The 17,023-nt window shown below is 51.8% G+C and overlaps 1 protein-coding gene across 1 annotated transcript in view; it reads left to right on the plus strand.

The window, feature by feature from the left end:
- Nucleotides 1–5,087: 5,087 nt before the first annotated feature.
- LOC8038022 (spermatogenesis-associated protein 13) overlaps nt 5,088–17,023 on the plus strand; it is a 256,862-nt gene continuing 244,926 nt past the window's right edge. The window contains exons 1-2 of the mRNA XM_040498875.2: nt 5,088–5,412; nt 6,624–9,026. Coding sequence (XP_040354809.2) covers nt 5,104–5,412; nt 6,624–9,026 — 2,712 coding nt within the window. The 5' untranslated portion in view covers nt 5,088–5,103. The remainder of the gene's footprint in view (nt 5,413–6,623; nt 9,027–17,023) is intronic.

Genomic DNA, 17,023 nt, shown 5'->3' on the forward strand with positions numbered 1-17,023 from the left:
GGATAGGGCCCCTGCCCCCTACATTTGTATCACATCATGAGCACTACACGTGTTCTGTCTCATTTTCTCACCCCTGACGGCGGATTGCAGCACCGGTCTAGGCTTCCAGTGCCCACTTCTTCCGGAAGAAATGCCACACATAGATTGTTTGACTCGGCAGATTCTAATAGGAAGCACTTTGCACGGTATAATACCACACTCACGTGAGGATTGCAGTTTATTTCCCCCACTATTTTTGCTTAATTAGATTCGAGCGTGTCGATCTTAAACGGAATGAAACCTAAAATAAACAATGTGTTCTCAAGGTTATTATATCCCGTGCCAAGTACCCTTTAAATGTGAATGATGAATCACCCTAAAAAGTAGATCCCACAACCTCTTGTTTACTTTTTTGGCGTCGTGTTGTTAGTTTGTTTCTTTCCAAACACAATTTGGCGATCCAGTTGGAGTGTGTTTGTCTGCGGGGAGCAACACACCTTGTGCAACCAAACGGTTGTAGTGAAGACAAAGTTATCCGTACCGAGGCTTCGTTCCGTTTTCTACTATCGGTTGCTCTGCAGAGTTACTAAACACCTCCTATAAAATTATTTTTTGGTGAATATCCTTATTCTTGCTGTTTACTTTTTCGTGCGGTGGACCCCAGTTTTACCAGTAGGGTTGCCTCGAGTATGTTGAAAAATAATCGCGCTGTCTTTGCTTGTTAGAAGTATTTAGCGGGCCCCTCCCCAGTCTTTTCGATTTTATCGATTGATAACTAAAACGTAACTTCAATCACAGCACACAAAACCTATGCACGTAACCTTTTTGCTAAAATGGATGCAAATGTAGCCCCACACGGAGCCAGCATGAGACGCTTTCCGGTCTTAGTTTTTCCTTGGGCACGCCCGCGACGCGGCTGTCGACGTCGCCACTGCAACAGTTCTATACGCCGTTGTAACAACGATATCACTGGGTGAAACTGGCGCTTTGGAAAATAGAGCTCAGCACCGACCGCGCCTCGGTAGACCGCGCTGGTTCGCTTTCGCACCTTGGTCGGGACGTCGAGTGACGTCATTTGTCCAGCGACCCACGAAAGAATAAGTACCGCTCTTTTGTCCAGGCTTGACAAGCTGCCCCGAGAAGGCTTTCGAGCCTCGTCGACTCGGTTGTTGGCAAAGGACCGTTGACTGGAGCCTCCCGTCGTTCTTTTGAGTGACGGACGAGGGCCTCTTTGTGCGACCGTCGTTCTGACCCTTGACAGAGCGCTCGTACCCGACGAAGCGCGTCATAGCCCCAGGGCGGTGAACAGGAGGCGCATCGGTTGGGTTGCATGTGACGTCACTCAAAGAGTGCTCCGATGACCACCAGAGAAGAGGGGAAGAAGGAGCTCCCATCTTATCAGGATCCTCTTTTGTGCCTGGCCGGATTTGCACAGACGTCGGTATTTTCCCCTCGAAGATTATAAAAGGTTAACGCGTCACTCACAATACTTACAAAAGCAGCTTCCCTCTCCTCCTCTTACATGGCGGTCAAAAGTATGCGATGTGACGTCAGCGCAACCCATGTATTAGCCGGACAAACTCCTCTTCCACTCTCTGTCTCCACTTTAGCAGAGGCTGGAAAGGAGGCGACGAGGAGGAGTTCGCCTCCTCTCCAACGCTCGCTCCGCAAAAGTGGAAGGAGGGGAGGGTCTTGAACTTGCTTTTCTTAACCCGCAACGGGGCGTGAGTCAGCGCGGCTGGTGGCCAAAAAGGGCAACCTTCAGCCGCGGTCACACTGCGAATACATCATACAAAAGACAGTGTGCAGGTTGTGTCTGGGGCGTCCTTGTATGACGGCCCCGCCACAAGGGTCACATAAAAACTGTCTGCAGGCGATTTTGAAGCATGTACGAAGCAAAAATGCTTAGAATATGCTGGAGGTCTCTCCGCAGATACTTCTAGTCATCCTGTCTGCAGTAAACACCACGTTTTTTTCTGCACGACGACAAAAAAAAACAAAAAAAACAACGGAATTGAGAGTTAGTGTTTGACGACCGACAGTGTCCACTGCATAGTAAAAGCGGGAGACCCGAGCAAATTTCCGCAGTACCACGCGTTCACACATCTTATTTCAGAGCCAGTTGGTAACGCTAAAGCGTTTTTTTTTTGTTTTTTTTTTTTATTAAGAGGAGAATGTGTAATAAATATGGTTGGTTCCTAACATTTTGTTTTGTGGGCTTTTTATAACGGATGAGCGTTGCACGAAAATTTACAAAACACGAGTGCTGTGTCACGCTGAAGCGTATATTTTTTAACGGAAAATGTGTTATAAATATGGGTGGCTCCTAACATTTTTTTTTGTGCTTTCTATAACGGATGAGCGTTACACGAAAATTTACAAAACACAAGTGCTGTGGAAGCTTCGGGCTGCAACGCGTGCCCTCGCTGGGTGAATGCAAATTCCAGCCGAATGCGAACGCAGCAGCGCTCGTGCCCGGCCTTCGTCTCGCGGCCCGTGACCTAGAAGTTCCAGCACTACGGCATTGTTGCGTAGCTGGTGGTGAGCATAGTGGAGAGTGAGCAGGAAGTGAGGCTCAAGAGAAGAAGCACGTGCATTCCAAGAAACGGCAAGGCGCGATATGAGGGCCGAAGCTGCTGGGGCACGAACTTCGCGTTCCATCCTGGGCGCTTTGGCAGGGGTTTCTTCCACGCGCGACGATTTTCGCGCGGTCGGGACACCGAATGGTTATTCGGCCCATCTCAGAGCCGTATATGTAGAGAGTTTGGCCATTCGTTGGGAGTATAGGGGACACATGAGGAGGCGCTATTGGCCGAAAGCGGGCTGGGCGTGTTCCAGGGCGTCTTCACAGATTAGAATGGGACCAATCAGGAGCCGGAAATAATACCCTGGCGGTGGTCGCGAGAAACAAACCTGATTAGTGTATCGGAGTAACGCTCGGTGCCTGAAAATATGGTGCACGTGATGTTTCAATCACGCTCATCCAGAATGATGGTGGAAGAGTGCGACTAGCAGAGCGATCGACATAATCCGTGCGCCGAGGGCCGGGAATTTGCCTTCCGAGCGGTCACACTCTGTGCGAGCAAAACAGAGTTGAGCGGCGCATTCGTTTCTTACATCGTTCTGCATAATCATGGTCGAAACATCACCTGCACCCTATTTTCAACCATAAAGGGTTACTACATTTAACTCTTACGCGCTTATTAAAGCGACCACATCTATTTCTCGCTACCACCGCTAGGGGATTCTTTTCGGCCTCTAGTTGGTCATGAGAGCATACCAAGCCCTCTTTCTGCGTCTGGTGCACGCCCTGGCTCTGCCCGCGCCTCCATTGATCAAATGCACGGCTCTGGCTCATCTGTGTAACATCTAGTAGCAATACGTCCTCGCCACTATACTGCGGGGAAGTTGACCCTTTGCTTCGGTTTCGTTGCCAGGGGACGCGTAATGTTCTTCGTTATTTTTTCCCCCGTGAATGACACTTCGTAGCGGACAAACCCGTTCCACGCTCGCGTTAGAAAGTGAACATCTGCTAGTGCCATCTTAGCTCGCTTCGAGAGAGCCAAATTAGATCTAGGTTTCGCTTCAGCGCTGTGCTCGTTACAGAGCTCCGTTACCTTTTTGCAAATGTAACGAAATACCGGTGTCGTTATTTGCCATGAATAACGGGCGTTACTTTTGCGTTTGTTTGTCGTAACTTAGTGTTTCACTGTTAGTGTATGACAGCTGTTTATATCGGGTGACGGTCGCCGTTCAATGCTGCGATAACCTTGCCACTTGTCAGCTGGCCCAGCTTGTTTGCCCGGCCTTGGCAGGCTGTATAATGCAAAGTGCTCAGCAAACTTATGTGGAACACATGCCAAGCCTATTCTTGGCTTGTTCTATTTTTTTTCTATGTATGCGTGAATAGCTGGCGCTAACACTGAGCTATTTCCTCTAAGTGTCGCACTAGGACAGAAGCATACCTTCAGTCCACATAAATATGCGCAGTTCCCTAATATTTTGTCTCTTTTCTTCATTCAATATTCCACAAGTGTTCCGTATAAGTTTGACGAGCACTGTACATCCTCGAACACCTGACGCTTCGCGAGCGCGATTCGGAGAACTGAACCTTACCCAGAGCCTCTGCCTGGGAAGGAGAAACCGCTCTGAAAAGAACGACCGGATGCGCGTCACGTAATGGACGCAGAATAGACCTCTTTATATAATCAAAGTTGGTCCGGTAAAATAAACGTTATTTTACTCCTTTACAAACCAACGTCGCATTACCAATTAACGACACGTCGGCACCCGGCCACCGCTGTCGCACTTGTTTTTGTCCCAAGCGTGGGAACGTCAACGCTTCCAAACTTAGAGTTTATCCTTTCTGGTGTTGACAGAACGAGAATTTATTTGTTTTGAAGAGAAGCGGATGTGACCAGCTGGAGTATCTATGGACGCTGACGCAAAATCCTTCGAGCGGCGGCAGACTATTGCCTTCTGAACCGATGTCTCTTTGTAGCGAGACGGCTGCTCAGGGTATGGCGACGGTGATCTTAACAGCTTCTATACCAAGACTGCACCAAGGACGCTAAGGGCTTTCGCGCAGCGATAATCTCGCGCCTTATGGGCTCAGTCGTGGGAACGTTAAAAGTGTCTTCCGAAGGAGTTTGAAAGGACGCCGCCTATATATAGCTTTGCGTTGGGGTTTCTTTGCCCCTTTTACGTAACGAGAAACGAGGAAAGGTAACGAGTAGCGGGTAACGTAATTTTATAGGAGATACCGTAAAATAATAACGACATTACTTAGCTAGTATAGTCAATTTGCATTCTAACGAGTACGTTAGTCCGTTAGTGAAAAAACTCACGCATTACGAGTAAGTTGTAACGTCGTTACTGGTAACGCGTTAGTTCCAACACTGTTTCGCTTTAACCATGCCCAAAAAGTTATCTGCGGTGGAAAACGAACGGAATGGCGCTGGTGAATGACGCCTGTGGAACTTACCACAACATTACGTTGTGGAAGTGTGCTATACTACTTTAGTATCGGCGAGGCTTTCACTAAAGCCCGGTGCACTCCCGCATTAGCGTCTGACATCACGCCCGTTCTTTTCTTTCCTGCAGGCGAGCCTGACGGCGGTCGGCATGTCGTCGTCGGCACAGGCGGTTGACCAGGCGACGCTGGAGAGCATCGCCCGCAACCGGAACCGCCTGCTGCGCCTCGCCGACAACATCAAGGTCCGCAAGAAGCCGGGCTCCAAGAAAGCCGTCGACCTCCGCCTGGACCCCGGGTACACCAACATCGAGCACCTGGTCTTCGGCACCTACAGGCAGCGGCCCTCGACGCCCGGCAACCCGCTGCCCTTGACCGGGGCCCAGGCGACCGCCGCGCCGCCCGCTGCGCCGCCCTGCACGGATGACTTTGCGGGGCACCATCACAAGACTGGACAGCCGGTAAGACATCGACGCGCATTCCCGAGCGACGAAACGACAGCCTTCCGCCCTCACCGCGTCCTTCAACGATCGTCAGTCGAAGCTCTCGGGCAGCCTGTGATCCGTTTCGAGAGTATAGTGACGGCGCCAAGTGACCAGCCCTATTGGAAAAGGAAATTCGAGCCCATTTGCTTCAGAATTCCACCGGCTTCGGCGGTAATGGAAAAACTGACAATGTGGCGCATAATGTCATATATAAAAAAAAAATATAATTCTTATATTGATATTGCAGTGTCATCATGATTCACATACTAATGTGTAACTGGTAAAGATTATTTTTGTATTTCATCACGATGCATTCGAAATGCCCGCGTGCCGCATCGCCAGCACTGTGAAGTGTTGGCAGCTTGCATCTCATGTTGTGGAAAGCTAAAAAAACCAGCCGAATTTCTGTTTAGTGAAAGGGCCGGTCACCTTCACTACTCTCGAAGCGCACCGCAGGCTGCGCAAGAGCTTCCACATAAGACCATAGAGTGGCGCGGCGAGAGAGAGAGAGAGAGTTTGTCGCTCCGTCGTTCGCGTTTCTTTCGGTTGGGACCGCCTTGCCGGAAGTTAGAGGGAGCGTGGAATTATTGAAACATTTCCTCCTTGTACTCAAAGTTCATGGTTCTTACTTACCTTGTGAGAATTGATTGCAGGTCCCCAATGATGTACCGATTATGTCAGCAGAATACAGTCTTCCAACTATGCAGTTGCCTCCTCTCTCGAAGAACGATGCACGTTCGTTTGTTTAGGTATCACTCGGGCTTATATGATTTTTTTTTTTTCATTGACGTTGCGAAACTTGAAGACACGAGATCGGTAGCGTTGTGAAGGTGCACTTCGCGGAAGCACACGGGAACCAAACGTGTTCATGCTTCAAATGTGGAAACAAACCAACGAGAAACCTATGTGGATTGCAGATCGGAAGCAGGTACAACTAATGGATGCAGCATTCGGATATGTTTTGAACGTGGAAACAGTGCGGGTGCGGGTCTGATATAGACAGCGAAGCCACCATCCGCGCAGGGCTTTTGTAATATGTGTTGCCGGGTCGTGGACATCGCATTGTTGGGAGTTATGTTGTGCGTGAGAACACGATAGCAAATGGTTTTCGTAATTTGAAAAGGCACTCCGTCATTTTATCACTAAATAATGGCGAAAGTAACTCACTTAGACTTTTTTTTCCGCAGGCGACGGTGTCAACACGTTGCGAGTGCAACGCCCACAGCCCACGGAGGTGCCCTCCTGGAACGGGAAACCACGAGGACCTCGCTGAGCACGGTGAAGAGGCCGTCGCACGCGCCTGTGCCGGCGATCACGGTACCGTCCAGGCGGAACTCCGGGCGTCAGGTCATGCGTGGTCCCGGTTGCCGGCGGTCCACGACGTCGCAGTCGCCCGCGAGGCTGCGGCAACAGGGCGTCCAGCGACGTCGGCAGTGACTTATGACGTCGTGGCGGACGTCAGCCGAAACCCTTTGCGGGCTGACGGGTCGCCTCTCGTAAGGCGACAACAGAGACCAGACGTTGCTGAACCATCTACGCATTGCGAGCAGAGGATCATTCAAGTAGACCTGCAGGCTGCATCTAGGCCCAAGCAACGGGAAGCGGCCGTTGTCTTTTCTGTGCAACCGACAGACGGAAGCGGGCGACAGGTCAGGATTGTGTCCTCAGCTGGGGCAGTGCCTGCTACGATTGAGTCGGGTATTCCTAAGCCGCGTGTAGCCAAAAGGCCAGAAAATCGGCTCCAAGGAAGTGTCGCTTACCCCAACGTAGTTGTGGAGGTGTGCCCGCAGTCGCAGCAACTCCAGAATCCACCGGCTTCGGTGATGCCAACGACCAGGCACCCTGCCAGGTCCATTTCTTCGAGCGTCCACGGTAACGCTCATGTTCAGCCGCCCTCGTTCCGTAAGTCGGCTTCCGTTTCCGAGAAGATGCCCGTGAAACCCATGACCATTCCAGTCATCAGGAATGCAACCATTCATCGCTGGTCCACTGGGCCCAAGGCGTCGCAGATGGTGCTGCCGAGGTCTCGCGCCAAGATGTCCGATGAGAGGGGACAGAGCAAACCTTGCGCGAGGACCGGGGTTAGGTTCGCGGAGCCACCGAACCCCTCGACTGTCTCGTCCTCGAACGTGATGTCGGTCACGTCTACCACTAATGGGGCGAGGACGGCTGACGCCTCGTTTCGTGGTTCGTCCAAAAAGTGCATTCTCCGGGACGTGCCTCCTCCTGTCGTGCCCCCATCGGGCAGAAGAGCTCCCATTCCGGAGAGCTTTCGCCAACCGGTTGCTGAGCTTGCGCTGCCCGAATCGAAGCTGGTGGTCGTCCCCAGGCACCACGTACAACACCGTCAGCCGGGCGCCTCGTCTTGCCAAGGGACTCCAGTCCACAGTTCGTCTCAGCACTCGAAACCGACCTCGGTTGCCTGCTCAAGCCCTCCCCTTTCAGTCCCGAGGAAGGACGTTCGCCCGGCCGACGTGCTACCACTGTCCCCCTGGAGACAGCCACCGGAACCAGCGCAGCCGCCAAAGGGAGAGCGCAGCGAAGAAAACTTGCTCATCGATGCATGCATTTCTCCTCCCGGTATGTTCAAGGACCGGGACATCACTCATCAGGCGAACACACCCAAGCCTAACGCCATGGGTTCCCCGCTGTCCCGTTGGGTGGGCAACACGAGCCGCGAATCGGCCATGCTGCTGAATGAGCTCGCGAGCTACGCCGAGTCCAAGCTCCCGAGCCGACTGAACGAACCGCTGTCTAGAATGGGTGCGGCTGCAGCCGACACGTGGTTTGACAGCCTGCGAAGGGACACCAGCGACGAACCGGCGGTAGTCTCACCCGTCCACGAGAGCGTCAACGGGCACCATAGCGGTCCGAGGGTCGTCCCAGTAGGTCCGGAAGCTAGGAGTCCGTACATGGGCAGGGCAACAAACGGCAAGGTGGTGGTAACGATGCGCTCCCTCTCCGTGGACGACCGGAGGGATGCACAGTCGAACGAAGTGAACCGATCGCCCCTCCGAAAGTCTAACTCCGTCGACGTTGTAACTGGTCTTACGCGGGTGGACGGCGAGTGCCCGGCCACGCCGAGGTCGTCCAGGATCGTCAATGGCTCTTCCGCGCAGCACCAGGTCGGGTTTTCACCGACGAGGTCTCCTCACCATAAGCGTCGTAACGTGGCCGTTTCGCAGACGCAGTCAGCCGCAGCGTGGGAGCAGCCTAATTCGGTGCCGACCAAGATGTGGATGTCGGACATCGAGGAGAGGGACGAAAACTCTTCATCGGGTGCCATCAGCAGGACTGCCTCCGTGGAACAGCCGGACCTGGTAACTTGGATCAAGTCTCCGTCTTCTTGCGACGACGGAGGAGGCATTGTGGTTCGAATGGCTTCGTCGCCAGCGAAGACACGGGCCTTCTCGCCCCAGCTGATTGAGGCGAAAGTGGCGGTGCGGTCGCCCACTGAGCCGACCTGTGCCAATGGGGACGCCTTCGGTGGACTTGCTGGTGGAATGTGCAACGGAAGTTCTGAATCTCCTAAGGACATGGCCAACGGTTGCAACGGAACTTCTGGATGCGAGTTAGAGTCTCTTCCTTCGGTAAGTCCCTTATTAACTTTTTAGAGCGCAGCTCTTAGGCGCCCGTTTCCGGCTTGAGCGGCGTCGCCGTCGGCGTAACCGTAAAATCACGTGACCCCCCCCCCCCCCCCCCGAGGTCACGTGACCCCACCGCCAGGTCACGTGCCCCCCCCCCCAGGTCACGTGACCCCCCTCCTCGAGGTCACGTGACCTCCCCCCCCTTGAGGAGGAGGGGGAGGAGGAGACGAGGGGAGGATGTTGAAGGATGAGAAGAGGAGGAGGAGAAGGATGGGGAGGAGGAGCCGCAGGCAGAATTACGAGGTGAAGATGAGGGAGGACGGGTATACCCTCCCCTCAGTACCCTTCCCTCCTCCTTTTCAAGAGCTGCGCTCGAATTCGATGTTGTTTTTCAGGAAGAGTTGTTTGTGGAAAGGTGCGCTGTCTTTTGGCGGTATAAGTAGCGAGTACTACGATATGTGACCTACCATAAGTAGTTCAGAAGGATGTTAGCTAGGTGCGAAGAAAAAGAGCCCTAACTTACTAAAGCTTTTAGTTTTAATACGTTATAATTGTATTTATGTCACAACTGTCACAAATGCCTGCTGGACTATTGTGAATATGAAAACGGTCTACTGAAGCTGCTTTTGATAAATGAGCAAACTTTGGAGCGTTACTTTGCTAGACAACAGTATACCATTCCAACTGCACTGGGCGCTATATCGGCCATCCGTGAAGAAGGGCGCCAGCTTTCGGGGAGGGGAGCGGGGGTAACTGAACAGCCATAAACCCCTCCCCCTCTGGCTATTCCTATGCCGTCAGTGTAAAGTCACTGTAGTATTTGAGCGTATTTAGACTTCCAGGCTATAGACTGTTTTTCATTCTATAGTAAAGTGGTGAGTTGGGCGAGCTGGTAATGATTGAATATGGTTAAAATTCAATTTGTGCGCAATTTTGACCATGCTTTTCATTCATCAACCCTCAATCATTGAACGATCATACGTTCTCGAATTTAGGAACTGCGACAAAGCTGAAACTTTAGCAACGTTTCAAAATTAATTGGCAGTCATCGAGCTGCGAGGGAAAGTTTGCGGGAAATGGTTTCTTGATAATATTTTTGCCTATAGGTAAAGGCAGTAACGATAAAATTGTATACAATCACTACGCACATAAATCTGTACATCTTTTTTTTTTTTTTCACTCTGTCAGGGTTTTGTAATGGTTTTTGATTGTAGTAATGGGGTTGTAGAATCGTCTCTGGATGTTTTGAGATTCAATGAAGTCTATTCCCTCACGCTGTGAATGCAGTATCCACATTATGCCATGTTCAGAGACGATGGGGGACATTGGCATTGCATTCCGCGCGGGTGCTTTAGAGCCTAAATGACTCCAGGGGCTCGAATAGCTTTTTTCTCTGCTGTCCAGCGGACCATCATCGACACGGGCACAGGGGCGGGCATTGTCGCCACCGCGCCGTTCGTCGAGAAACGTGACGGGTCGCGTCGTGACGATCGCATGCGCTCGTGTCGCCCATTTCGAGGCGGCGCTGCGCGATGCCGGCGCGTTTTCAGACCGTGCCGTTTCCCTCCGATGCGTGTCCGGTCGTTCGAGACACGAAGGAAGCTTCCATCACGGAGTACGTCGGTGCGTTTCTTTCTGATGGGCTCTCGGATGCATTGATCACGTACGCGCACATTCTATAGCATCTCTTTACCACCGGTCTCCGGCTTCCCTTCGGACCCCAGGGGTGGCAGTTTGGTCCTTGAGGAGAGCGAGAAATCGACCAATCGGAAATGCTTTTTATCCGTTACAGTCTGTCGCGTTCTCGTCGGAAGTCGCGGTATATCGGGTACATAGACGAGTACACCGAGGTTTACCGACCCAGGAGCGTTCTGCGTAGTTGACGATTTTGCCGAGTATGGCCAGAGTACTGCCGAAAACATTTTTTTTACGACAGTTGTTTTTCGTGTTAGCGGGGATCCCAGTGGCACGTAACACTGCGACGTCACGTAAAGCGTTTCTCCTCTAAATTTAGAGGGAAAATTATGACGTCACGTAACTTTAACCGGCAACGTGACATCACACGCGTGTGACGTCCGTGTCGCGTGACGTCGCAGGTTCTCCGCTAGCTTTAGCGTGAAGCGCTAATCGTTACGTCACGTCACGATAGGGAGCTTTTGTAGATCGTTTCCGCCGTCCCGCAACGCTCTCCGCAACCCGCTACGAGATCCGGGTTTCTTCCGTCGAGGCTAGCGGCGCGCAGGCGCTCTAGCGGTCTTTTCGTTGCGGATAGCTTAGCGGAAAGAGGAAAACGGTTGACGAAAACTCCCTAGTGTAGTCTTCGCACGGCGCTGCTTGATTGGGTCCATCGGAGCGTCGGCTGTTCTCGGACTACACAAGGCAATCGCGTTCCCAAAGCGGTTGCGTTTCACGCGCGTTTGACGATGAAAACGAGCAGAACCGCTTGGCGGTTGCGATTCGAACGCCAGTGTGAATGCACCTTTAGTGTGAACCGGGGCATAGTTTGGATAGCAGCGTTTCAGTTTGAGGGACAAAGGGAAACACCGCCGATCGTTTGTTCACTCCAACCGTGTTGAACGTCTTCGTTTCACGCTGTGCGTAAAATGAAGCGATCATGTCGACTGAGCGACGACTGAAAGATACCGGTGGCGCCATCCTGAGGCGAGAACCTCAACAACGAGACAAGAGAGAAAAAGAGAGAGCGCGTGCGCGAGAGAGAGAGAGAGAGAGAGAGAGATCAGACGGTGCGAGAGGCCGAGGTCGAGGTTGAATCGAGCGCGGCGGCCACAGAGCGCCGAGGGCTGTGGTGGTGTCGCGAACTTCCAAAGGTTCGAGTTTGACCAAGGGTTCGAGGGCTAGGCGGAACAAAGGTCCAATATTTATTGCGTCTATTGCTTTTCATTAACAAACTAAATGGCTAAAGCGAAATGTTTTTATTTGCACGGTGTGAAATACATAAACTCTTGCATAAAATATTTATTACAAATGTTTCTTTTTGTTGTTTCTTTTGTGTACAATTCGGGCAGCACTCACGGAAAGTTGGCAACATCACTAAATGTCACTCGTCCTGTTAGTTTTCCGCATTCCGGCATGCACTTCGATATTCAGCGCGCCGTTCTTTCTCGTGCTTTGCAACCGCTGGCAAAGAAGGGCTTTCCGTACATCATACACTGCGGATGGCGGGCCCCGGCGGGCGCCTGCTCAGTTCGCGCTGGGTGGGGCACACAAACTAAGCGGCTAGAAACGCAAATCTCGTGCCTTACGATCGACGAGAAAACGCGCTTTAAGCACGTTGCTTCGCACATACATACTCTTGGAACATGTCTGCACACACTTCCTGTATGACCATTAAAGGGACCATGAAATGACCTTTTTACTTTTTCCAGATAACTTTTACATTAAACCGTCAATGTTCACTGAATGCCGAACAGGCATCCGTTTTCGTCTCGGTTTATTAACTTTTACACAAAAAATTATTGAAATATCGACTTTTTCATTCTCTCCAACTGACCGCAAAAGAAGCCGTGACGTAACCGTTTCCGGAACCGGAAGTTCTCTCGGCAGTAGGAGAATGGGAGTGTTAGCGGCAACGAGTTGGGGTGCGCCGGTAGGTTTTACTGCGCTGATGTCACCGACGTATTTCCTGAATCGGCGCCTCTCATCGCCGCATCGCAGCTGAGCGAAATTCAATGAGATACGTTGCGCTACAGCGACAGCATGGGACTAGTCCCATACGCCGTTATGCCTGTTGGGAAGTGCAGCGAGTCTTGTCACCACCCCGTCATTGTTGGCAGAAGGGCCGGCCCGTGTCAGTCGTTTGCAAAGCGACGTAGATGGCGTTTTTCGCGGCCTCGGAGATGCAGGAGCGAGCCGACGTTAAAAAAGATACGTTTGAACTACGAGTGTCAGCAAGAGCCACGTAAATACCTGTTTACACTCGGAGCGGACGCGCGCGCTTGATGGAAGTCTTGTATTCGCGCTGTTGGTAAGCGCTTCGGGACCGTTCTTTTACGATTGCAACTCGATACTGACGCGACACTCGGCAAAGAAAGGTTGGACCGGGGTCGACAGTGACGTGCAGTCTGTCAGAATAAAAATGGCATACCAATAACAAAGTGTACATACCGTGTTACGAAGGCAATCCATACGGCGTTTATTTCAGCTCTATATCACACAAAACAAGAAGATAGAATCGACGAGAGTCCCTTTTCGACGAGTGTTCGTCAACACTGCCTCGGAAAACAAGGGGAAGAGATTGACCTCCTCACCTCTTAATCTAGAATTGAGGACAGTGATCAAACTATAATACGGGAAGGGTCCACAAGGGTCGCGCGGGCATATTCCATTTAGCACGCCAGCCGGTCGTAGGCAGACGGTCTTCCGACGAAGCAACGCAGCGCCGAGTCGGAATGCCTGCTAGGCCTATACGCTTCGTCGGAGTCGGTGAATCCAGCGTTCTTGTTCGTCGTGGTCTGTTTTAAGTACTGTTTTCTTGCTGCTTGAAGTCGGCACGCGCGGGAAGAACACGTAGAAAAATAAACGTTCAGTCAGTCAGAGTTCTGAGAGGAAGGAAAACAAAGAAAATAAATGTTCGTCGGTCGCCGTCACCCAAGTAACTGGCGGCCCTGCCCTACTGCGCACGCGCAGTAGTTGCTTCGTTTACCACACGATAGATGGCGCTTGGCTCTCAGCATTATCAAATTTGGCAATTTTCGCCACACATCTCTAATTATGCTACAAAATGTGGATCTGAATATTATTTAACAAAACTTTTAGGAAACATTCGCCGGCTATTTATTGTTTACGATCGCGGTGCTGGTGAGGTAGGCTCTTACCCAATAGGCGATGTGGATTCGGCTGACGTGCACCGATTCTGCGTATGCATCGTAGTGAACAGGCGAAGGAAGGAAGGCGCAAAAGAGTCCAGTTTTCTTTTAAACGTTCTATAGCAAATAATTTTTTTGGGCTCCCTATTTTTGTGTTTTTGTGTTTCTTTTCACACCTTTTACGACGTGCGGTGGATGAAACTCGATTTTAAAATCATTTCATGGTCCCTTTAATGTGACACAACGAAGAAACACGCCTCGGACAGAGCCTTCGGACTATATTTGGCAGGATTCATTAGCAGTGTTCATACTGCTAACACACGACCCCGAAGAAGCAACACGTGCACTGCTTCTGTTCGCCCCCTCCTCTCTAGCGGCAAGAATTGTTTTAGCGCTGTGCGACAGCAGGACTCCCCTCCCTTACCCCACCGTATTGCCGGGGAACTTTGGAATCTCGGCTCTGCGCGGGGGGCGTGGCCGAAGGAGCACTCGGTGCCCTGGGATAGCTACGAGAGCGGCCTTTTAGACGGGGCTCTACCGTCACCAGCCAACGAACTCAGGCTGACATTATCCGCGCCGCTTGCTAGCAAGCACTGCTGCAGCTGCTGACGGCTCCACTCAAAGGCGGGCCAAAGGCCTGTCCATACGCACAGCGCAGCGCTATCTCAGGGCTCTTAAGGCTCTGTTAAGCGCGATCCAAACCAACGCTTCTTTTTGCGCCTGTAGGTCGTGCGGCTGCGGATGTGACGCATTTCGTGGCGTTTTTGCTGTTTCCGGGCGCGCTTTCTGAGTCAGAACCGTGCGCTTTGGTTTGGACGGGCGAAACTTCGGGCGAGCGCGCACGCGCGCACACAGGCACGAGCGCACAAGCAAGGTGCAACTGCGACAGACTGGCCGGCCAGACGGCGAGAGAAAGAGAGAGAGAGAGAGATCGCGTTGTCATGTTGGAAGAGAATAAAAGGGGGGGAGGAGAGGGCAGCCAGACGGCGAGAAACGCGGAGCCGGAACTAGCTTGCCCTCCACCGATTGGCCGGGACACAGGCGCGCCCTGCTACGTCACCGCGCGTTTTTGTGCGCGTCCAGAGAGAAGTTGAAATCATCCAACTTCTTCGTGCGCGCCCGGAAGGAGCGAAGAAGCGGCGCGACGTCACGAAAATACGTCACATCCGCAGCCGCACGACCTACAGGCGCAAAAAGAAGCGTTGGTTTGGATCGCGCTTTATACTGCGACGTAACGCGTGCGCGCGTGCGAGCGCGTCACAGCGACTTCACGTCGGCGAAAACCCGACGCTCTATAGACCTTTCCAGCGGCAGTCTCGAACGAAGCGATTTACAGCGCGTGTCCCTGGTTTTGAGAGTGTACGTCAGTGTTGCCCGACTGCGCTGAGCTGTGGAGTTTCTCGTCAGTAGGCTGTGGCAGCCTGCGTTGGGCGCAATTCCGGACGCTGGTGGCGGCTGAATTGCCGCGTTTTCTTTTTTATCTTGTGTTCTGTGGCGAGCATAATTTATAGAGGTCTTTAAGAAAGCAGTTCTCTATTTTTGGGAACAAAAACAAAGAAATGAAAGCGGTTTTGGTGAGTCCGTGCGCGACAGAACAAATGCAACTTGAATGTTTGTTTTATTTTATGTTCATTGTCTTACGGCACCGTTAATTCAGCCGTGTCAATCTATAAAGGTCAAAATATTTGACCACACAGGATATCCGTACTGCAGGGATATTCTCCGCCCACAACATAAAATTCAATGAATCTCATCAATCGAACAAAAAATATATTGTACGTACCCCTCGGTGCCGCGTTATCCGAACAGGATTTGAGAAAGGTCTCAAATAACACAGCATGTACAATATACAGTGTCGACGATAGTCACTTCACGACGATCGGACGGAATCTGGCGTGTTTTGGGGAACATGTAGAAGAGAGCTCCTTTTTTTGCACAGCTTCATAGCAAATGAACGAACGTGCTTATTGTGTCGCCACACCCCGGACCCGACCCTATCAGCTAGTTCTTGCGAAGACCTGGAACAGAGCCTGAAAGGCTTTTTGGAGATTATCTCGACGGAAATAATCCTCCAAGCACGTCGAACTGCCTGCGTCGCGGGCTGCTTGACGTTCGCTCCGTTCGTTCGTTTCCTGCGAAGGCCGAGCGGGCTACGAGCCCTGGTATTCCCTGGTTCTCACTGTGGAAGATAACATACAAAGGGTAAGCATCCTAAACAGGCGAATAAAATAAAAACTTCCAAGAAAGCCGGCGATTTCCGAATGCAAAATGCAGGTGGAGAGTCACGCTGACCGGGTTTCCACAGCTCAGGCGGGTGCCAGAAATTTCTGGCTGATAGGGGTCGCTCGATTCGCAAAATGGCGGCGGCCAGAGCGCTCTTTTTGGAAAGGTCTATACACCAACTCATGTTTACAAACAAACCGGAGCGCCCCTAGCGGACGCCACCGGCGCCGCGCATGCGCGAGGGGGGGGGGGGGGGGGGGGGGTGGGCAAAAAGCTCGCCGTCGCCCATAGACAAACCATTGAAACGCGATGTTATCGGCGTCGGTGTGAGTCCCCCTGCTCTTTTTCGCGTTCGAATTGTTGATTTTACGTCTTCCTGGCGATGTCCGACTACTTGAGCGGCGTTAGCGAAATTACCGAGGCTCGTTACACCGCGAAACTTCGCGCGAATAATGTGGCATGTGGCGATTCATTCCGCGTGGACGCCGCAGTATGAACGCTAAAACCTGATTCGCACGATGAGATTTCGCTCGCAATTTTCAATCGCGACGCCGCTCGGGCTGCAAAAGCGTGAACCCTAGCTGAGATGGTCGACGTCGATACTGAAAATCGCAAGCAGAATCGGACCAAGTCAATTAGGCATAGCAAGTCAGTGATAGTACTGGTAACAATGATCAACATCATTTATTTACTGTTTACATCGAGCCTGCTTACCAACCTTCAAACGTAAGTCTTTTGAGGCCTGCACTTACTTCTTATCGCAAGTACCGGGCCAACATATACGGGCCGGCGTCGTCTGAGAGAGCAGACGACAAGCAGAAACGTTTGAAAGAGCAGACGACAGCTCGAACGATCAGGCGGCCGTTTGAACTTGAAGACGCACTGAACGTAGTCCGCAGGTGGTCCGCACAACTTGATGGTTTTCTGGCGTTCATGTTGCCACAAAACAAA

Source organism: Ixodes scapularis, unplaced genomic scaffold, assembly GCF_016920785.2.
Source record: "Ixodes scapularis isolate PalLabHiFi unplaced genomic scaffold, ASM1692078v2 PGA_scaffold44__24_contigs__length_19508400, whole genome shotgun sequence".
NCBI classification, from domain to species: domain Eukaryota; kingdom Metazoa; phylum Arthropoda; class Arachnida; order Ixodida; family Ixodidae; genus Ixodes; species Ixodes scapularis.